Genomic DNA, 23,341 nt, shown 5'->3' with positions numbered 1-23,341 from the left:
ATCTTCCCCTTAATTGGAGTGAAGCTACCATAAGAAAAGAAATTTGTTTTTAGTGTTTTTTTTTACTGGTGTCAAGAATAGTATCTGAGATATAGGTGATTCTCAACAAGCATGAGTGAGTGGATACATTTATCCATGTGTTTTGTGTTTTTTTTTAGTTATTTGTATAATAGGATTATTGTGAGGATTAATAAAAATGATTATGTTAAGTTACCTAACCTATCCCTGGCAGACAGTAGGTGCTCAATAAGTGTGAACTGCTATTAATAGACTTTTCTTCTAAAACTCTAAAGTTTTGACAAGTGTTTTTATTTTTATTATAAATTATTTATTTTTGACAATTCTGTTTAAAACAATAGATCTTAGCCAGTTTTTGTTAACAAATATGGTTTAAAAATCTGAAGGAGGCTGTAGTATATTTAGAGATCTTGCCTCAGGGAAAAATATACAAATATACATACATAGTATTTTCTTTTAATTTCAGAAGGCTACCAAAACCTCCCATTGCCCTCCAGCCTGCCAGGGACCCTAAGTCAAGGCCTTGTTTTAAAAAAAACCACCCATTTATATAAAAATTATTCTTAGTGTTATTAGTAACAATTTGCCTTTTCTAATTTTTTTTTATTCTTATGTTATTGAGTTGCCTCTTTCTGCATTAAGGCTACCACGTGCTATTAAGAAGAGTATAATTGGGGCTTATTATATTATTTATTAATGTAGTGAGATCCATTAAGTCAGGGGTGGGGAACCTTTTTCTGCCAAGGGTCATTTGGATATTTATAACATTATTCGAGGGCCATACAAAATTATCAACTTAAAAATTAGCGTGCTATATTTGTTCAAACATTTAATTAACTCACCCCTAATGCCTTGGCAGGGCCAGACCAAATGATTTTACAGACCTTATACGGGCCACGAGCCAGCCATTCCCCACCCCTGTGTTAAGTAGAGCATATTAGCACAGACTGCAGAACTTCAGAATTTTTTTGTTCCAAACTTATGTCCTACATAAGATGAAAACTTAAAAATTGGGGAATATTCAGCTCTAGCCAGCTAGCTCAATTGGTTAGAGCATTATCCCAGTATGCCAATGTGGCAGTTCAATCCCTGGTCAGGGCACATACAAGAAACAACCAATGAATGCATAAGTAAGTGGGACAACAAATGGATGTTTCTCTTTCTCCCTTCCTTTCTCTATAAAGTCAATCAATAATTTTTTTAAAAAAAATTGGTGGTTATTGCTTCATTCCCTTCTATCAGTGACCCTGCAAGCAAACCCATGTTTCTAAAACCCACCGGTCTCCTACAAGAAGTGAGAAGCACTAAACCCCAAAAGTGACAACAGGACAAGGGCAGGGAATCTGTATGCCCAGGGAAAGTGGCCTTCTAACAGGAAACAGAGTGACTATGGTGAGCAAACTATGCCGATTTTCTGGAAAAGGGCTAAAACTGCAAAGGAGATTGAGTGTGCTGAGGCTTGAATGCATTGAGCCCAACTGCAGGCCATTAAGGGGTGCTGGCCATTAAGACATGCAAGCATTTTGGCCCTCCGTGCTCTGGCTCAGTGGATAGTGTCGGCTTGTGGACTGAAGAGTCCCGGGTTTGATTCTGGTCAAGGGCACATACCCCGGCTCGATCCTCAGTAGAGGGCCTGCAGGGGGCAGCAGATCAATGATTCTCTCTAATCATTGATGTTTCTATCTCTCTCTCCCTCTCCCTTCCTCTCTGGGAAAAAAAAAAAAAAAAAGCCATGCAAGCATTTTGAACTGGGAGGAGATAAGAGAAAGGGCCAATTGATCCAGTTTTATTAAGAAGACAGTGAAATCTTGTGGTTATGTTCACTTAAAAAAAATTGGGAAACTGAAATAATCACAAATATATTAAAAGCCTTGGGGGAAAAATATAAGTAATTGTTAAAATACTATCTAGGAAGTTATTATAATAGATTATTCAGATTCTAGGACATCACGATATTGACTAAATCTTAAAGCATGTTGGCTTTGGGTTGTAATGGGATTTTCCTAAAACTGAGTTTAGGAGAAAGTAGTGAAATAAAGAAGAAACTTGAAGTATTAGAACAGTACAGACTTTTGGGGCCTTTAAAATCTTCCATTTATGTGTGTAGATTAATGTGTGGATCTTCAAAATGGCATTTTCCTACTGTCCATTTGGAGTACAATAAGACAAATTAATACAAATCAAAATAATATGGCAGCAGCATCACATAATTTGTGTACACTGATGTAGTAACAGATTTAATTTAGTGCAGCTTTTGAGAAGTCTTTTGTGTTTCAATTTATACAGCTGCTATCCAGGCCTACGCTGGCCAATCTCTCAGCCTTGATTGTCTTGCCTGACTGAGTCTCTCTTTCTCTCTCTCTTTTAAAGACTTTATTATTGTCCTATCCGGTTTGGCTCAGCGGATAGAGCATTGGCTTGCAGACTGCAGGGTTCCGGGTTCGATACCGGTCAAGGGTATATGCCTGGGTTGTGGGCTCTATTCCCAGTAGGGGTTGTGCAGGAGGCAGCCAATCCATGATTCTCTCTCATCACTGATGTTTCAATCTCTCCCTTCCTCTCTCTGAAAATCAATAAAAATATATTTAAAAAAAGACTTTATTATTATTTTTAGAGCAGTTTTAGTTTCACAGCAAAAGTGAGAGGGAGGTACAGAGATCCCACCATGTCCTTCTTCCTCCCCATGCATAGATTCCCCCATTATCAACATCCCCCAACCAGGGTGGTACATTTGTTAAAATTGATGAACCTACACTGACACATCATAATTAACCAGAGTTTACGTTGGGTTCACTTTTGGTGTTTTATATTCTAAGCGTTCAGACAAATGTATTATGACATATATTCATCGTTATAGTGTCATATAGAATATTTTCACTGCCCTAAAAATCCTCTGTGCTCCACCTATTTATCCCTCCATCCTACCCCCCTTTGTCTAATACTGATCTTTTTACTTTTTACCTAGTTTTGCCTTTTCCAGAATGTCATGTAGTTAGAAAATATGACCTTACAGTATGTACCTTTTTCAAATTTGCTCTTTTACTTATTTGTGTGCATTTATGTTTTTTGCATGTATTTTCATGGCTTGAGAGCTCATTTCTTTTTAGTGTTGAATAATATTCCACTGTCTGGATATACCAGTTTATCTATTCACTTACTAAAGAATAGCTTGGTTGCTTCCAACTTTTGGCAATTATGAATAAAGCTGCTATCAACATTCGTGTGCAGGTTTTTTTTTTTAATTTCTTTATTGATTAAGGTGTCACATATTTGTCCTCATCCCCCCATTCCCATCCCACACCCCTCCCCACGGATGCCCCCACCCCCCCTGTTGTCCTTAACCATTGGTTAGGCTCGGATGCATGCACACAAGTCCTTTGGTTGATCTCTCCCCCCTACCCCCACCCTCCCCTACCCTCCCTCTGAGGCCCGACAGTCCGATCGATGTCTCCTTGTTTCTGGGTCTGTTCTTGTTCCTCAGTCTATGTTGTTCATCATTTCCCCTAGATGAGTGAGATCATGTGTTACTAGAAATATACTTACAAGAACCGAATGTGAGACAAGCAATAATAGTTATGCTGACAGGCAAATGAATCAGTCTGTAGTGAGTTTCTTTCTGGGCCAACAGTTCTTTTGAGACCCAATTTCAATGTACACCAGTTCCTTATGTGTACATGTCAGCACTGACTTTTCAGTTCTGGATGGTGAACAAATGGTGGTAATGCAGGTCCGACTCCCTCTGGTTTGGTCTCGCCCGGACCCAGGGGCGCGGCCTCACCTGGACTCAGGGGCGCGCGGCCTCACCCGGATCCGGGACCCAGCATCACCCGGGCCCCGGGGCGCGTGGCCTCACCCGGACCCAGGGGCGCGTGGTCTCACCCGGACCCAGCCGTGTGCAGGTTTTTGTGTGGGCATATGTTTTCAGCTTCTTTGGGTAAGTACCAAGTAGCATGATTGCTGGCTCATATATGGTAAGACTATGTTTTGCCCTGACCAGTTTGGCTCAGTGGATAGAGCGTCGTCGGCCTGTGGACTGAGGGGTCCCAGGTTCGATTCCAGTCAAGGGCATGTACCTTGGTTGCGGGCACATCCCCAGTAGGGGGTGTGCAGGAGGCAGCTGATCGATGTTTCTCTCTCATTGATGTTTCTAACTCTCTATGCCTCTCCCTTCCTCTCTGAAAAAATAAAAAAAAAGATGCCAACTCCCTTAAAAAAAAAAAAAGACTATGTTTAGTTTTGTTAGAAACCACCAAACTGTCTTTCAAAGTGGCTATATCATTTTGCATTCCCACCAGGAATGAAAGAGAGCTGTTGTTCCACATTCTGGCCAGCATTTGTCAGTGTTCTGGCCATTCACATAGCAGTATAGTGGTATCTCATTATTTTAATTTGCATTTCCCTAATGTCATGACCTGGAGAATTTTTCATATGCTTCTTTGCCAACTGTATGTCTTCTTTGGTGAGGTGTCTATTAAGGGCATTGGCCCACTTTTATTTATTGGTAGCTGTGCTTTTTAGGAATGTATCTCTATAGTCCTATCTATCATAAATTGTATGTTAACGTCTTTGGTCCATTATTAAAAACCAGATTGTTTGTTTTCTTGTTGTGAGTTTTTAAAATAATATTTTTATTGATTTTTAGTGAAAGAGAGAGAAAGGGAGAGGGAGAGAGAGATAGAAATATCAATGATGAGAGAGAATCATTGATTGGCTGCCTCTTGCACACCCCACACTGGGGATTGAGCCTGCAACCTGGACATGTGCCCTGACCGGGAATTGAACCGTGACCTCCTGGTTCATAGGTCAATGCTCAATCACTGAGCCATGCCAGCTGGGCTTGTTGTGAGTTTTAACAGTTTTTTTTGTATATTTTGGATAACAGTCCTTTTATCAGATGGATCTTTTGCAAATATTTTCTCCCAGTCTATGGCTTGTCCTTTAATGAGACTCTGGCCTTGTCTTTTGCAACACAAGATTTTAATATATATATTTTTATTGATTTCAGAGAGGAAAGGAGAGGATAGGGAGAGAGAGATAGAAACTTCAATGATGAGAGAGAATCATTGCTGCCTCCTGCACAACCCTTATTGGGGATCGAGCCCGCAACCCAGTCATGTGCCCTACTGAGCCAAACCAGCTAGGGCCAAGGTTTTAATTTTAATGAAGTTCAGCTTATCAATTTTTTTTTTCATGGATTGTGCATTTGGTGTTGTACCTAAAAAGTTATCATATATACCAAGGTCATTTAGGTTTCTCTTATGCCTCCTATGTTTCTCCTAGGGTATCTTCTAGGAGTTATATGTTTTATGATTTACATTTAGGTCTATGATTCATTTTGATTTAAATTTTGTAAAGGGTGAAAGGTCTGTGTCTAGATTCATTTTTTGTTTTTTTTGCAGGTTGTTCCAGCACCATTTGTTGAAAAGATTATCTTTGCTCTATTGTATTGCCTTTGCTCCATTGTCAAAGATCAGTGGGCTGTATTTATGTGGGTCTGTTTCTGGGCTCAGTATCCTATTTCATTGATCTATTTGTCTATTCTTTTGATTATCATAACTTGAAGTTGGGTGGTGTCAGTCCTCCGATTTTGTTCTTCTCTTTCAATATTGTGTGGGTTATTTTGGGTCTTTTGTTTCTTCATTTAAACTTTAGAATTATTTTGCCAGTATCTACAAAATAACTTGCTTGGATTTTGACTGGGATTGCATTTAATGTATAGATCAAATTGGAAAGAGCTGACATCTTGACAGTATTGAGTCATCCTATTTATGAACATGGGATATTTCTCCATTTTTAAGTTCTTTGATTTGGTTCATAAGAGTTTTGTGGTTTTCCTCATGATAGATCTTGTACATATATTGTTAGAATTATACCCAAGTATTTTATTTTGGGGGGCTGCTAATGTAAACGGTATTGTATTTTTAATTTTTAATTCCACTTTTATTTCTTTTTCTTTTTTAATGTTTTTTACATTTGTTTCTTTTTTAAATTCCACTTTTATATATTAATATTAACCTTGTACCCTACAACCTTACTATAATTGCTTATTAATTCTAGGAGTTATTTATTTTTTAATCCTCACCCAAGGATATTTTAAAAAATTGATTTTAGAGAGAGAAGAAGAGAGAGAGATAGAGAGCAAAATACCAATCAGTTGCTTCCCATACCTGCCCCAACTGGGGATAAAACCTGCAACCTAGTTATGTGCCCTGACTGGGATAGAATCCACAACTTTTGCTGTACGAGATGACGCTTCAACCAACTGAGCCACCTGGCCAGGGCTCCAAGATTTATTTTGTTGATTCTTTTGGATTTTCTACATAGATGATTACGTCATCTCTAAACAAAGACAGTTTTATCTCCAACTAGTTCCCTGGCCAGCCTGGCTGCAAGAGAGGCCAGGACATGGAATATTTAACAGGGTAGCCTTGAACTCAACCAAAACTTCTATTCAGAAAAAAACAGCTATTAGAAGATAGCCCTGCCCTATCCTGGACATTCATGATTTATTTAGATGTTTTTCTCTCTTGGGAAAAAGATGGAAATAACATTGTCACTGTTAATTTTTTTCTAAAGTAAGTAATTTTTATATTGAAACAAAGGAAATATGATATTCAATCAAACAAGAGAAACACTGGCAATGTACTTATGCAAAATCTTTTTCTAAAAAATGTGTCCATTGACTGCTGTTTATTGATGCTTGTAAAAAATAATTACCTACTCATTGTACCTACCCAGATAAGGTATGCAGTTATGATTGGCCAATCATTTATCTTCTCAGGAAGGCTAAAAGAGGGTCAGAACAATACCCTGCTTAGAAATGGACACTATTGTGTTCCAAGTCTTTGTGTTGGACCTAAAGGTTATGGAAAAGGGAAGGAATCTCGTAAACAGAGGGCTGGAGTCACGTGGTAAAGTCTGGATGCTGTGTGGTTTTGGATGGAGAGTAAAAATGCAGTAGAGAACCTTCTGTGACTAGCCTGTATGTCTCTGCCTTGCTACTTAAGAATCATAATTAGGCCTAACTCAGAGAAAGGGACCAGCCCTGCTGTGGGGAAGATCTGATGAACCCAGGGCTCTTGTTTAATGGAGTGGAAGTAAAGCAGAGACTCTACAGCAGGTTAGGTTCTTTAGAAGAGGGGCTGTAGTTATAGCTATGGGTTTGGATTTCTCCCTTTTTATTTATTTATTTAAAAATATTTTTATTGATTTCAGAGAGGAACGGAGAGGGAGAGAAAGATAGAAACATCTATACTAATAAAAGGGTAATATGCTAATTAGACCAGGTCGACCGGACATCTTCTGGACATCTGACTTCCTTCCGGACAAAGCCACGGTGACAGGGGCCGAGGCAGAGGTGGTTAGGGGCTATCAGGACAGCAGGGGGGCAGTTAGGGGGCAACCAGGCCAGCAGGTGGTAGTTATGGGGTGGCCAGGCTGGCAGGGGAGCAGTTAGGGGGCGACCAGGTCGGCAGGGGACCAGTTAGGGGGCAATCAGGCCAGCAAGCAGAGGCAGTTAGGGGCGATCAGGCAGGCATGTAGAGTGGTTAGGGGCAATCAGGCAGGTGAGTGGTTAGGAGCCAGTGGTCCTGGATTACGAGAGGCATATCCAACTGCCGGTTTAGGATCAGGCCTAAACTAGCAGTCAGACATCCCCCGAGGGGTCCCGGATTGGAGAGGGTGCAGGCTGGGCTGAGGGACCCCCCCACCCCCTATGCATGAATTTCGTGCACCGGGCCTCTAGTCAATGATAAGAGAGCATCATCGATTGGCTGCCTCCTGCACACCCCCCACTGGGGATCGCGCCTGCAACCCAGGCATGTGCCCTTGACTGGAATCGAACTGGGGACAGTCGGCATGCCGATGCTCTATCCACTGAGCCAAACCAGCCAGGGTTGTTTTATTAAGATGAGATGGATTTAAATGTATTTACTGTGCAAAATTGTTTTTATCAGAATGATAGTTATAATAACAGCTCAAATATATATCTGTAACAGGTTAAAAGTTTTAATGTGACTATTAAGAAACATATGTATAGCAGCACTATGAAACATCTCCATCTAAGAAAGTCTAACATTTTATACATTTTTTTGTTTATAGCCTATACCATTCAGATACCCGAGAGTATGTCTCCATCTGTGGCCACAGAAGCTTATGTGAAAGCTTTGGCTTTTTGCCATGGACCTCTGGACCACTATGACTTTCTGATAAAAAATCATGAGATAAAGGATGATGCACATCAAAGAAGAGTCATACAGTGTTTGCAGAAGTTACACGAGGACCTTAAAGGATACAGTATAGAGGCAGAAGGCATTTTTTCAAAGGTGAGGTTTGTGTGATGCTAAAGATTAAACAGTTAAAAGTATAAGCATTTTATAAAATGGACTAGATGCAGTTGGGTACAATCTGAAACAGCTTGAAAATTTCCCACCAGTTCCTTTAAATAAGCTATGTTGATCCCCATATCTGACCTCTTGATGTTCCATAGCTTTCCTTCACCTTGGGGGGGATTCAGATTGCTTCATGTTTACATAATAGTTGATGCCATATAGTCAAAAAAACTTCAGTGCCCTTCAAATGTTTCCCTTTCCCTTGCTGAGGGAGGCATGGCCGAGGATCAGCAGTGAAGATTGAGTGATTTGTTCTTCTCCTTTCCTTCCTCCGCCTTTCTCTGCTTGCTTGGCTTCTCTAGGGTCAGAATGAGAGGGATAGAAGATTAGAGTGAAATAGCAGTCTTAAGTGACCAGTTGAGGGCCTTTGGTGTGATAGGTGTTGACATGCTAGCTCTTTTTTGAGGGGCACAGTGGTGGGTTCCTCAGGACCTCCCCAGTGCTCCACTCTGACCTCTTATGACTGTAGCAGAATACCTCACACCACTGCATGGGCAGCTTTAGTTAGCCTACTGCCCTTGGACTTCTGCTGTTAAGAAGTAGATATCAGTCTCTATCTTAGTCCTGTGTACTCCCATGATCCTGGGGACACATGTCAAGTTCTTCCATGAACTCTTCCACATCCTGCTTTGATAGCTGACTATAGATTTCCTCACCTAAGCAAGCATTCTGCTTACACTCAATCCTCACTTTTTTAGATGCTTCTCTTGGGCATGAGGTTTATCTGGGGGAAATGCCACACATTTCTTACCCAGCTAACAGCTTTCACCTTGATGACTTTCTTCAGTTCTACTTTTGTTTTTGAGCTGATTCCCGCCCCCCCCCCCCCCCATAATTCCTGCATGGATATGACTAGTGCCTCTCTTAAGAGTATAGGACACCTTGTCTCCCCTTATCCTCAGCTTTGAGCTTTTGCTGAAATTCTAAGATGACAGGAAAACTCCCATTCCTTATCCCATTATAGAAGTCAGTGTCCTCAGTGGTGTCATCTTCAAATTATGAAGGATATTAATAGTAATAAGAGTTAGAATATGGTTTAATCAAAGGAACTAGTTTTCTTTTAATTGGCCAAATCGCCCATCCCCTACTCCCACACACGAATATTTGTTTATTATGTGGTCTTTAGGAGAAAGGTCCTGTATAATATGTGTTAGTAGTGCTTTATTAAAAATGACGGAAAGTAATTTTACTTTTTAAAAAGCACCCAGAGTATAATTAAATAGTTTTATTTTTATGTAAAGAAAAAGGCTGTCATTGTGTTAATATCTTTTGGTTAAAAGGAATAGAGATTCACTTAGGTTTCAGAAGAAAGTGGAGATTTAGAAACACTGCATATGCATATAGAAACGAAGGGCATCTCCATTACACAGCCAGGCCTCCTGGAGCTTGAGCTGCAGAACCAGTGCCTCTGAAAGCTTTGAAGAGTTGACAGGCAGTAGTAACAGGTACTAGTTAGTTACTCCACTGCTCTTCTACTCATGAAATCCATTTCCTCTTTTGTTCCTTCCCCCCACCCCCCCCATGTGCATTTTCACTTCTGTTTGTTTTACCAGCTTCTAAATTCTCTCCCTGAATCTGTGGTTTAAATTGCCGCGTAAGAATCTGATCTCTTCATCACCAATCACTTCATCAGTATTTGGGCAGAGCTTTCACACCGGGATTTTCAGATGCCACCAGCCAGGGTAAAGGTGGGGTCTCTGCCTAAGTTTCCATCCAGACCTCTTGTGAGCGGGCAGTTTCGCTCAGAAGTAGACCACAAGTATAGTGGCACTCGGATTGACTAGTCCAGCACAATAGTTATTGGAAATAATGGCGGGTACCTTTTGATGGCCAACCTTTTCTCCTTTAACCATATATCCAAAGTTTTAGGTGAGTAAAGTACTAAAAAGTTTGGAAAACTTAGACTTCTTATGTACTGCCTCCTAATTATAGTTTGCAATACAGGTGGTCTTCCAAATAAAACAACAACTTGGTTATGTGTCATAGCCAGGAAACAAGATGTTTTACTTAATGGGATTTTTTGGTTACCTGAGAATTGAGTTAGTCTCATGAATTTATATCTTGTTCCCTTTCTAGTCCTCTTCCTTTTGAAAATACAGTCTTTTTTTCCTCCTTCCCTTTTTGTATCATCTCTGGGGCTCATCTTCCTGTGGTTGGTGAACTTCCCATCCAGTCAGAAGTATCCTTAAATCATTAACTTATCTGGTTGCCAATTCAACAATGTTTGTTCCCTTTAAAATTTTTGTTTGGCAAAATAAAACCCATAAGTAAAAAAAAATATATATATATATATATATATATATATATATATATATATATATATATATATATATATATATATTGTTTGGCTCTTCTTAGAGGTGTTCTCCCACACTTCCACCATTGATTTCTGAATTGGCTATGATGGGTCTATCTAGTAAATAACCCTGGTTTAATTGTATAATTGTAATCTTATGTAAGTAGGGGATTTGACATGTCAGCTAGCTTTCAATGTGTTTAATGAAAGCTTATATTTGTTAAATGCTAATGCATATGTGAATAAATGTTTAGTTGTTAGATCAAACAGCTCTTTGTGGTAATATTTGTCCTGTAATTTCTTCAGCCTACCAAATCTTTAACATTGTAAAAGACCCAATCATTGCCCTAGCCAGTTTAATTCAGTGGATAGTGTCAGCCCGCAGACTGAAGGGTCCTGGGTTCGATTCTAGTCAAGAGCACATATCTTGGTTGCAAGCTCGATCCCTGACCCTGGTTGGGGGTGTGTTCGGAAGGCAACCAATTGATGTGTCTCTCTCACATTGATGTTTCTCTGTCTATCTCTCTCCTTCCTTTCCACTCTCTCTAAAAATCAATGGAAAAATATGCCCAGGTAAGGATTAACAAAAAACAAAAAAGAAAGAAAGAAAGAAAGTGACCCAATCATCTGACAGAATTTGAGTAAGACATCTATAAAGTTTTAGTTTTTGAAGATTGTAAGATGCCACAAACCTATTTCTTATAAAAAAAATAAACACTGATATGCTGATTATCAGAGAAGGAAATTGGACTATTAGGTTTCCAGCAATAGAAGAACTTTATTTATAGAGTTCTTAATTTTGGTAAATAAAATTTATGGTTTTATGAACATTTGACTTTGTTTTAATACAGATGTTTAAACATTCATTATAGTGGACTATATGTTTTTCCTCATTGTACTCCTAAGAAACTTTCTGTAAGGCTAATCTATAATATATATTTTTTAAGACTGGATTAATAAATCTTTATTGTTCAGATTACAATTGTTTCTCCTTTTTTCCCCCCATATCTCCCCACCACCCGGTTCCCACTCCCCCTCTGCCCTTACCTCCCCCCACCTCCCCCCCCCCCGTTGTCCTTATCCGTAGGTGTATGATTTTTGTCCAGTCTCTTCCTGTACTCCCCACACAGACACCCCTTTCCCCCTGAGAATTATCAATCCACTCCCATTCTATGCCTCTGATTCTATTATGTTCACCAGTTTATTCTGTTCCTCAGATTTTTTAATTCTCTTGACTTTTAGATTCACTTGTTGATAGATATGTATTTGTTGTTCATAATTTTTATCTTTCTTCTTCTTTTTCCTCTTTTTAAAGAATACCTTTCAGCATTTCATATAATACTGGTTTGGTGGTGATGAACTCCTTTAGCTTTTTCTTATCTGTGAAGCTCTTTATCTGTCCTTCAATTCTGAATGATAACTTTGCTGGGTAGAGTAGTCTTGGTTGTAGGTTCTTGCTATTCATCACTTTGAATATTTCTTGCCACTCCCGTCTGGCCTGCATAGTTTCTGTTGAGAAATTAGCTGATAATCGTATGGGTGCTCCCTTGTAGGTAACTAACTGTTTTTCTCTTGCTGCTTGTAAGATTCTCTCTTTGTCTTTTGCCCTTGGCATTTTAATTATGATGTGTCTTGGTGTGGTCCTCTTTGGATTCCTTTTGTTTGGGGTTCTGTGCGCTTCCTGGACTTGTAAGTCTATTTCTTTCATCAGGTGGGGGAAGTTTTCATTCATTATTTCTTCAAATAGGTTTTCAGCATCTTGCTCTCTCTCTTCTTCTGGTACCCCCATAATTCTGATGTTGGTTCACTTGAAGTTGTCCCAGAGGCTTCTTACACTATCTTCAACTTTCTGAATTCTCTTCTCTTCTTGCTTCTCTGGAGGAGTGTCCTTGGCCTCTTTGTATTTCAAATCTTTGAGTTGGTTCTTGCGATCCTCTAGTCTGCTGTTGGGTCTCTGTATAATATTTTTTATTTCAGTCAGTGTATGTTTAATTTCTAGTTGGTCCTTTTTCATATCCTCAAGGGTCTCATTAAATTTATCGGCCTTTTCCATGAAATTCTTGAAAAACCTTATAACCGTGGTTTTGAACTCTATGTCCAGTCGCCTTTTTCTCCTCCATTTCTTTGGTTTGTGATCTGTTTCCTTGCCTCCTCATTTTCGCTGCTTCCCTGAGTTGGTAGAGTAGCTTTGTGTACTAGGTGTCCTATTGGTTCAACGGGTCAGCCTCCCAGTTACCTGAGGTGGACACTCTTGGTGTACCCTTGTGTACTGTGTGTCCCCCAGCAGGAGCTACAGCAAGGACTAGTTTTCTCCTTTGCTTGGCGGTTTTGGAGCAGTCTGACTGGAGCTGCAGTTTATTTGGTTAAGCTGCCACAGAACAGGCCATTTATATGCAAAAGCCGCTGTGTGGAGAAAGGGCGGGTTTGTAGAATGTGCGGGGCGTGACCTCAGGGCGGGGCGGGGTCTCAGGCCGTCACTAGGCTAGGGCGTGGCAAACGGCAATGGCTGCCGTGAGCCCTCTCTGCCTTTCTGCGTTTCCAAGTCCCCGCGTCCCACACTCCAGCACAGTAAACAATGATTGCTGGGCGCACCTCTGCAAAAAAGTCACTCTCACTTTCTGACCCGATGGCCGAGAGTCCAGCTTCTCCTCGTAGGTGTCTGGGTCCCCCGCGTGTCCCCAAAAACTGAATTTCAGAGTGATCTGGAGCTTGTCTCCCTGCGGGTTGAAGAAAAGCCGCGCACCCAGTCGCCCGCCTCCAGCCTGATTCGAGCCTCCATACCTCACTCAGCTTTTCAGCGTTTGTGCTCCTTTCTCTCCTTAGTTGTAAATCTACCACTCAGCCAGCTTTCCCGTGGTTCTGGGTGGTAGACGTTTTGTCTTTTAGTTGTCTTTTTGAAATTGTTGTGCGAGGCAGCAGATTAGTTGTTTAACTTTACCGCCATCTTGGTTCCTTCCTAATCTATAATATTAAAATAAAGTACACCTTCCCAAGATGCCAAAATCATTAATTAATGAGATAAAATTGGTAGCATATTGTTTGGCTGCTTTTACTACCTACGTAACAAGGTTTTCTCTACTAAAAATTTGAAAAAGTTACATGCGAATGACCATGTTATGTGAGCAACAAACTATGAAGAATGAGCATGTATGAACACTTTACTTTTGTTATCAAATAAGACTTACAACCAGGTTAATCTGACACGTTTAATGTATGCATAATTGTTATTGTGCTGTGAGGTAATTAGGCATAAATGGTAAGTAGTTCATGTAAATCACTATAATTAGAATTACTTTTACACAGCCAAATCAAGCATTTCTGGAGTCAGGGAGGGAGACAATTAAATGGAGTGTGAAGCTACTCTGAAAATCTGTTTCCATTAATCAGGGGTACACAGACTGCCAGTTTTTTTTTTATGTTTTGCGGGGAGACATCATAGCCCAAGAGACCTGGGAATGGAGGGGGCGAGGGGGAGCACAAATTCCTTTCCTTTTTCTCCTGCTCTCCACAAAGTAATTTTCAGTTTTTCCCGAGAGAAATTATTATTTCCAGTTTCCTCATACATCTCACCATTTTTTTTTTTTAATTTGGATACCTTTCCTCACCCTCCCAAGAACAATGCATATAGCAGGTAGAAAAGAACCGTCCTGTCTTCAATTCAGCTAATCTTAGGTCTTACTGCTTGACTTGTTCTGGCTTCTAGCACCTGGAGGCCGTGGGTAGAATACCTGGAATATGGGCTGTGGACACTCTCTCAGGAGATGCAGGAGGCCTAATGGTCTGGATCCCTTTAGTTAGTTATCTAAGATTTTTCAGAAGGGCCTCTAGGCAGTTTGCTGGTTTTCCCTCCATTCCTCCCTTCATCCTTCCTGTCAAGAGAGTGAGCTTGTTCTCTCCTCCATTCCTCTTCTTAGAACTGGCATTTCCTGTAGGTAAAGGAAGCTGAGCAATGTGATTTAGGTACAGCTTCCCTCATCTCTGGAACTTTATCCTTTAGAAAATTGTAAGCTACAGTTTTGTTAAAGACCAGAAATATTTTAAAATGAATGCTTCTTGTCTCAAATTTTTATGAAAGCTGAAGCAAAAGCATTATGTCCTAACCCAGTGATGGTATTATCTGTAAAGAAGTAAGGTTTGGGATCAAACTAAGATTTTTTGTTTTGGAGAACTAACATACGCCAAAGACTCATTTAAAATCTGAAATTTGGACCCTAGCCGGTTTGGCTCCGTGGATAAAGCATTGGTCCTCCGATTGAAGGGTCCCAGGTTCAATTCCTGGGTCCCAGGTTCAATTCCCGTCCAGGGCATGTATCTTGGTTGCAGGCTCCATCCTCACCCGGCCTGGTCGGGCCTGTGTGGGAGACAACTAATCGATGTGTTTCTCTCACATCAATGTTTCTCTCTCTCTGTTTCTCCTCCTCCCTTCCACTCTCTCTAAATATCAATGAAAAAATATCCTCAGGTGAGGATTAACAAACGAACAAAAATAAAATATGTTTAAAAAGAAAATCTGAAATTTGAGAACCAGAGTGTGGGGGCCTGCTTCAGAATCCAGAATAATTAGCCAATGTAGTCAATTACATCTTAAGCTTTGTCGTAGTTCCAAAAGGTGAAATTATTTCGTCAACATAGATGAGAATAAATCCCTATAAATGAATTAAAAAATTATTAATACTTTATGAAACAAACAATAATTCATTAAGTACATTCCTTAAATTTAGAGAAAGCGGTATAATCCTATTTTAATAGTTTAGGATTGGAAATTTAATTGTCATTATCAACCAAAGCTGACTGACTACTTTGGTTATGGCAGCTGAATTATGTAGGCCATTAAGAGGCATCAGTACCATGGAATCGATGCTGAGATTATAGTTAGGTCTCTGGGTCAAGGGTCAGCAAATATTTTGTGTAACAAACCACATCGGAAATCTTTTTAGGCTTTGGGATCCATATGATCTCTGTCACAACTATTCAAAAGTTCTGCCATTGTCAAAGCAGTCACAGACAATACATAAATAAGTGTATTCCAATAAATATTTATTTACAAAAACAGGTGTCAGGCCGATTTTGGTCCACAGGCCATAACTTGACCTCTATTCTGGATGACTGCTACCTGGCTAGGTTTGAAAGCTAGTGGGAGACCATTAAGTATTTAAGGTTCTACTTGAACTGTACTTAGTCTATCTTTCCAATCTATCTCCCATTATTTCCCTTTATATATGCCTGACTGTAGTCAGCAGAACTATTTTGTTCACTGTTCCATTATATAGGCAAACAGAAAAAATGCAACAAAATAGCTCATAACATACATGGAAACTTGATAAATAAATGAGTTGGCACTGAAAATTAGTGGAAGATAGACTATTCAATAAACAGATGACACAATTGATTATCTACATTGAAAGTAAAATAAAATTAAGTACCTACTTCTCTAAGCAAAAAATAAATTCTATAGCATTATTTACTAATTTAAAGTAAAACTTCTTGAAGAAAATAAGAGTAAAGTTCTTTATGAACTTAGGAAAAGAAAGTATTTCTTATACAAGATATGAAATACTAAATTATAAAGGCAAAGATGGATATATTTGACTATACTATTTAAATTTAAAACTTCTAGTCAATAGAAAGTACCAGAGAAAAAGTGAAAAGGCAGACCACAGTGGTAAAAAATATTTGCATCAAAAATAATTGCCTATAGAATATATAATGGACTCCTACCAAATAATCGGAAAAAAGTTGAACAAACGAATAATGGACAAAGAGGAGTAAATTTTGGGGGGATAACTAATGGATACCACAAAATTGATAAATAAATTAGAATGTATTTCTGAAATAGAATAGCCTAGGGATGATAAACTTCAAAATCAGGATTGTTAACTTGGAGGAAGAAGGGCACAAAGTAGGACTTCAACTATACTTAATGTTTTATTACTGAAATGTTGGAATAAATATGTTAAAATATAAAGATTTGATAAAACTGGGTGATAGATAACCAGGTGTTTAATATTTTCTCCAATTTAGCCCATTTATATTCCACTAGTAGCCCATTTGCAGGAAGAATCCTGCAAGCGGCTGCTGCACCCGCGCCGCTGCCGCCCGCCCCGCCCCGCTTGGCCCCGCCCCGCCCGGGCTTTCCCTCTGGCAGCCACCTTGCTTTCCGCTTTTCCTCCCTCTTCCTTCTAAGTTGTCTTCAGTCTTCACTCCTCCCTCCCTCAGCGTATGCAAATTAACCGCCATCTTGGTTGGGTAATTTGCACACTCGCCCTGATTGGCTGGTGGGCGTGGCTTTGGCCGGTGGGCGTGGCTTGGGCATAGCAAAGGTGCGGTCAATTTGCATATTTGTCTATTATTAGGTAGGATAGTAAAAATATTTTTCAGTGTAATTGTGAGATATTTCAACAGGTTAGTTGTTTGTTTTTTATCACTTTGTGGAAATTACAACTTTTCTTGATAATGTAATTCTAGACTCTGATAGTCAGCATTTACTTCTGACCCAGGAAGGGGAATTATTAGCACAGTGCTCAGAAAGGCAGGCATAGGAAATATCTTAGGGGTTTTTGGCAATGGAACTTTCCCTCTCTTTCTAAAGTTTCATAATCTGAATTTTCTAGGCCTTAAATATTTTTCATGAATGCCAGTTGTTTCTGAGTCCTATGTATAGTATATAGTTATGTCTCCATTTAATATTGGCCTTATACCCCATGTATGATAATGTTTTATCTTCCAGGTATTGTGCCCATTTCATGTCCTGGGGAAATAATTAGCCAGTGTCTTCTTGCCATCTAAAGGAGAATTGATGCATCCCCATAATGGGCCCTGAGGAAAGTAGTACCATTGTGTAGCTGGGAAAAGCAAATGATTTTTAGTTTTACAGAAACATCTATCATAGCTAGAATATGTATTTGTTTATCAAGGACCCTAATTATTATATATACTAGAGGCCCAGTGCACGAATTTGTGCACCAGTGGGGTCCCTCGGCCTGGCCTGCGGCATTGGGCCGAAACTGGCTCTCTGACATCCCCTGAGGGGTCCCAGATTGCGAGAGGGTGCAGGCCAGGCCGATGGACCCCACTGGTGCACGATCGGGGCCAGGGAGGGATGTGGAAGGTTGGCCAGCTAGGGAGGGACCACAGGAGGGCTCCAGGGTGTGTCCGGCTTGTCTTGCTCAGTCCTGATCGGCTGGACCCCAGCAGCAAGCTAACCTACCGGTCAACTGTCTGCCCCCTGGTGGTCAGTGCACATCATAGTGAGCAGTTGAACGGCCTTAGCATATCATTAGCATATTATGTTTTGATTGGTTGAACGGACAACCGGATACTTAGCATATTAGGCTTTTGTTATATAGGAAATCCCATTAAACAAAAGGAGAGTTGTTTCTTACTATGCAGGAGCCAAGGATACAGATGTGAATAAGATGAAAATTTTTTTTATTTTAGTGATACCTTGTTCAGCGTAGAGAATAGTCGTAAGCAGTTATTTATAGCTTAGTGAATTAAGTACAAAAATTCAGGTGGGTATAAAATACATTTGAGAACTGTCTTTGCCCACTTAAAAAGGATATAAGTTTATTCTACTCTATATTATTGCTTCACTTAGCACTTACAATTCTGATTCTTATGAAGAAATTTTATGAATCAAATTACTATTGATTTACTCTGGGACTAGATTCCAAATGTGATTATATACATTGAAATTAATATAAAACCACAAAATATATATGGTACAAATTTATATAATTAAGATTATATGTATTAACTATTTGCTCCTGGGAAATAGCAGTATCACTATGTTTAAGACAATTTGTTCAACATGTTTTTGTTTTTGTTTTTAAATACCAATTAAAAATATATTCAAGTTATTTTTTCATTTGTGTTATTACTGGTAAAATAAATTAATATAAGATACTGCTCTTGACATATAGAATGGCTTTGCCATTTCATATGTGTCCAATGTCTGAACTGTCATGTAACAGTTTCAGTATTACATAAATTCTGCATTGTTTCTGTAGTATTGGACTGTTACTTAAATTAAATGCAATATTTACTGTCTAGAGAGAATAATAAAATGTAAATAATATACTCAATAAAATTAAAATTTAAATAAACTTTATAAAAACACTTCTGAGAATTATTGATTAAAGTTTCCATTTGTGCAAAGTATATTACTTCAATAATAGCAATTTTTTGGAAACTAATATTGAGAATTGAAAATTAGTTTTGAAGAGAGACAAAAAGTCTCAAGTTTCTACTCAGTTCAGGATGTTCAGTAAAGGGTTTGTGTGAAGACTGAGTCAACTCTAAAGGTAATTTTTATTTTCATGATGTGAGGATGGCCGTGGAAAATACAGCTCCAAGGAGAGAAAATCAGGAAAATCTCTTGGTAGGTAGACAGTTGGCTAGAAAAATGCTTTGGCAGAACATATTTATGGAGTAGGAAATTTTAAGAATTCATTTCAAGAATTGTCCATTGAAATCACTGGCAACAAGGACTTTGATTTGGAGGAGGAGGTGGGGAGGAAAGCAAGGTAGCCAGAGTGAGAATCTGAGTAGAGGGGAGTGAAAAGATCTCTTTTCAGATGAAGGCCAACCTTTTGGTGAAGGACATGTGTGTGTGGCACGTTATATTTGGAAAAGTAGTGGGATGTGATAGATTTTGGTTTATGTTCTAGTTAGATTTTCCTTTCTCTTCAGTTATTTTTCCATAAAATCTGTTTCAGCTAGTGAGCTCTTCACCGTTGCCCTTCCCATGTGCTGTTCCTGATGATTCTCTAGAGAAGGAAGCATCTTTTAGGTTGTCCTTCTTCACTGAAGATTCACACAATAATTTTTCACTGATTCAGAAGACAGTTGTCCTGGTTGTTGTCAGCCTGTCCTTGTGTCTGTGTGAGAGGTTAGGTTCCTATATCCATTTGCCTCTCTGTGGCTGTGTGTGTGTTCTCATTCCCTCTTTAGTGTCAGAAGAAGCCTGGAAGGCTGCTTGAATTTCTTACCTTCAGAACTTCAACCAGGTTCAGACTGAGGCAGTGATGGGCAACCTTTTGAGCTTGGTGTGTCAAACTTCGCCAAAAAACTGAGCATAACTCGGGTAGTGTGTCACTTTGAGGAAAAAACATAATTTCGCAAATGTTTCATCCTCGGGAGCAGTAAATGTTTCATCCTCGGCATGCGGCCGCCTCAGCAGCCGCGTGTCATCAGAAATGGCTACGCGTGTCAGTGCTGACACCGTGTCATAGGTTCACCATCACTGAGGGTTATCGTCCACATCTCTCTTTTGAGGAACTCCACATTGATTTGAGAACTATGCTTATGTCCTGGGCATCCCTCTGAATTAGTGGTGAACTGGAGTAGATCATACCTAGCGCAGCTTCACCTCAGCTAGTCCAGAATCAGATTATCAGTTAGGAGTGAGTGACATGGAAGGGTTTGCTGAAGAAATTGCCTCCTGTCATTTGTTTCCCAGTGGCACATATATGCACTTACACATACATGCTCATTGCTTGAATGAATGAGACATTAAAAAGTAATTTGCATCTTCAAATTCTGTTATAATCAGAAGTCGAGCCACTTCTTATGCTAGTTGTCTTAGAGGTTTAAGCTCACCTCCTTCCTCCCCCCCCCCCCCCCCCACATTTGCTAGTTACTTAGGTACTTAAATAGACTTAATTATACTTGTAAACTGAACAAATTGGTGTACTTTAGGTTAAGAGGGTTCTCTTACAAATCTGCTGAAGGCATTTAAAAAAAGATTTTCATTTGTAGAAAATTTATGGGTGCTAACATATAGTTCTGTTTTTAGTTTGTAAAGATCTTAGAAACCTGAAGTGATATACTTTTATCAAAAAGTGATCTATGTTGAGAGTGATGTAATGCTAGTTTTTAAAAGATATAATTATGCTTAGCATTCCAGCTGGAATAATTGTCTCTAATTCTGTCATTTTAGGAGATAATAGTGGAATGGCAGAGAGAGTGGGAAGTAACAGGAAAAGTAGTATTTCTGCATTTTAAATAAATCTGAAACTTTTTTTTAAAATATATTTTTTCAGAGAAGAAGGGTGAGGGAGAGAGAGATAGAAACATCAATGATGAAAGAGAATCATTGATTGGCTGCCTCCTGCACACCCCCTACTGGAGGTCCAGCTGACAATCGCAGCGTATGCCTTGACCAGGAATAGAACAATGACCTCCTGGTTCATAGGTCTACGCTCAACTAATGAACCACACTGGCTGGGCTCAAAAACTCTTTTTATTCTAACAGGACCAACCTTATTATCTACTTGTCCTAATGGAAATTATACCACAGTAGCAGGTGGATAGTAACCCAGAAAGACAGAGGACATGCTATTTTACTTTATAACTTTGATGAGAATTATGTTGGATTATTTTTAACACTGGAATTTTGATATAAGGAACAATGGATAAAGTTAGAATGATTCAATCAAAATATTTGGAATGATGGATGACAAATGTTTACTCTGCAGTAGTTAAAGGAATAATTTTGGTAAAAGTTTTGGAATCAGTTGTCTAAAATGCAAATATTCAGATACTTTTAGAACAATTTAGATTTAATTCAAAAGTAAAAGTCATATACTAATTACTCACCTTATAAAATTTTGTGGTTTATTTCCCTCCAACTTTTTAATTTTGAAAAATGTTCACAATTACACTTAAATCCATTAACAGTTAACATTATGTTCCATTTGTTCTTTCTCTCTCTTGAAATATATTTTTTCTTTAATCATGTGAAAGTAAATTACAACATCATACCACTTGACCCTGAAAACATCATTATGTATCTCCTAACAAAGATATTCTTCTATATAACTATCTTACCTTATCACACCCAAGACAATTAACTGGACATCTTGCCTTTTTATTAGAATGTCTTTGCTTTTGCTCCAAACTAGGATAGCTTTTTCTATTTTACATCTGACTAGAATAGCTTGTTCATTTTTACTCAACCTGTAAGCTCACAGGCTATCTCCCTTCTACAGTTTTTCCTTAATCACCCTCATGCAAAGTTAATTGCTTCCCTTTTGGTTTCTTTCAGCCCCTAATTCCTGCTTTTCTTTTTTTAATATATTTTTATTAAAGAGAGGAAGGGAGAAGGAGAGAGAGGTAGAGACATCAATGATGAGAGAGAATTATTGATCGGCTGCCTTCTGCAGCCCGCAACCCGGGCATATGCCCTGATCAGGAATCGAACTGTGACCTCCTGGTTCATAGGTCAATGCTCAACCACTCAGCCACGCCAGCCAGGCTATTCCTGCTTTTCTCACAGAGGTCTAACCTCTTGGCTCCCAGCATCATTGTGTCTTTTTCACAGTGCTCATAGGCTGAAAGAAAAACCTAGCAGTTTCACTTTTTTTTTTTTTTAAGTTGGAGTGAAGGGGATGATGTTGATTATTTTATTTTTTAAAAATATTTTAAATTGATTTTTAGTAATAAACATAAAAAAGGCTGATATATTTTGGAACTAATGGCTGTTTGAAAATGTCCAAATTAATGCCAGGATTTACTCAAAGTGTATGGTTCAATAAAATTTTTCTAGTTGCCAACTTCAAACTGTGTGTGTGTGTTGTTGTTGTTTTTTTAACACTTCTGGAAATCTTTCCACATTTTTAAAATTTTTAATTTAATTTTTTCCATCACCATTTATACCCTCTTCCACCTCCACCCATTCCCCCGTGCCCCACAGTCACCACACTGTTGTCCATGTCTTCTCTCTCTTTTTTTCTTTTTTGCACAGTACCTCCACCCCTGCCCTCCCTGCCCCCATCCAGAACTGTCTGCCTGCTCTCTATGTCTATGAGTCTGTCTCTGTTTTGCTTGGTAGTTGAGTTTCATTAAATTCTACACTTGAGTGAAATCATATGGTACTTACCTTTCTCTGACTGGCTTATTTCACTTAGCATAATGCTGTCCAGGTCCACCCATGCTGTCACAAAGGGTAAAATTTTCTTCCTTTTTACACCAGAGTAGTATTCCATTGTGTCAATTTAACACAGCATTTTTATCCACTCATCTACTGATGGACACTTGGGCTGCTTCCAAATCTTGGCTATTGTAAATAAATTCTTCAATGAACATAGGGGCGCAAATTACTGTTTTGGGTTTCTTCAGATAAATTCCCAGAAGAGGGATAGCTGGGTCATAAGGCAGTTCCTTTTTAATTTTTTTAAGGTAACGCCATACTGTTTTCCACAGTGGCTGCACCAATCCGTATTCCCGCTAACAATGTATGAGGGTTCCCTTTTCTCCATATCCTTGCCAACACTTGTTGTTTGTTGATTTATTGATGATAGCCATTCTAAGAGGTGTGAGGTGATATCTCATTGTGGTGTTTTTAAAAAAAAACAACTGTTTTTATTGATTTCAGAAAGAGGAAGAGAGAGATAGAAACATCAATGATGAAAGAGAATCATTGATTGGCTGCCTCCTGCTTGGTCCCTACTGGGGATCGAGCTCACAACTGGGGCATGTACCCTGACCCTGGATGGAACCATGACCTCCTGGTTCATAGGTCAGTGCTCAGCCATTGAGCCACGCAGCCGGGCTCTTTGTGGTTTTAATTTGCATTTCTCTGATTAGTGATGTTGAGCATCTTTTCATATGTCTATTGATCATCTGTATGTCCTCT

At 39.1% G+C, this 23,341-nt stretch overlaps 1 protein-coding gene across 4 annotated transcripts in view; it reads left to right on the top strand.

The window, feature by feature from the left end:
• The window catches only part of AFG1L (AFG1 like ATPase), a 169,015-nt gene that overhangs the window by 23,345 nt on the left and 122,329 nt on the right, over positions 1 to 23,341 (top strand). For 3 of the 4 annotated variants that reach the window (XM_079780357.1, XM_079780358.1, XM_079780356.1), the window contains one exon: positions 8,119 to 8,342. The exons of the other annotated variant lie outside the window; for it this stretch is intronic. In XM_079780357.1, coding sequence (XP_079636483.1) covers positions 8,119 to 8,342 — 224 coding nt within the window. The remainder of the gene's footprint in view (positions 1 to 8,118; positions 8,343 to 23,341) is intronic. 4 annotated transcript variants of the gene reach the window in all.

This window comes from Cnephaeus nilssonii, assembly GCF_951640355.1.
Source record: "Cnephaeus nilssonii genome assembly, chromosome: 9".
Taxonomy (NCBI): Eukaryota; Metazoa; Chordata; class Mammalia; order Chiroptera; family Vespertilionidae; genus Cnephaeus; species Cnephaeus nilssonii.
This window is presented reverse-complemented; position numbering and strand designations above follow the sequence as displayed.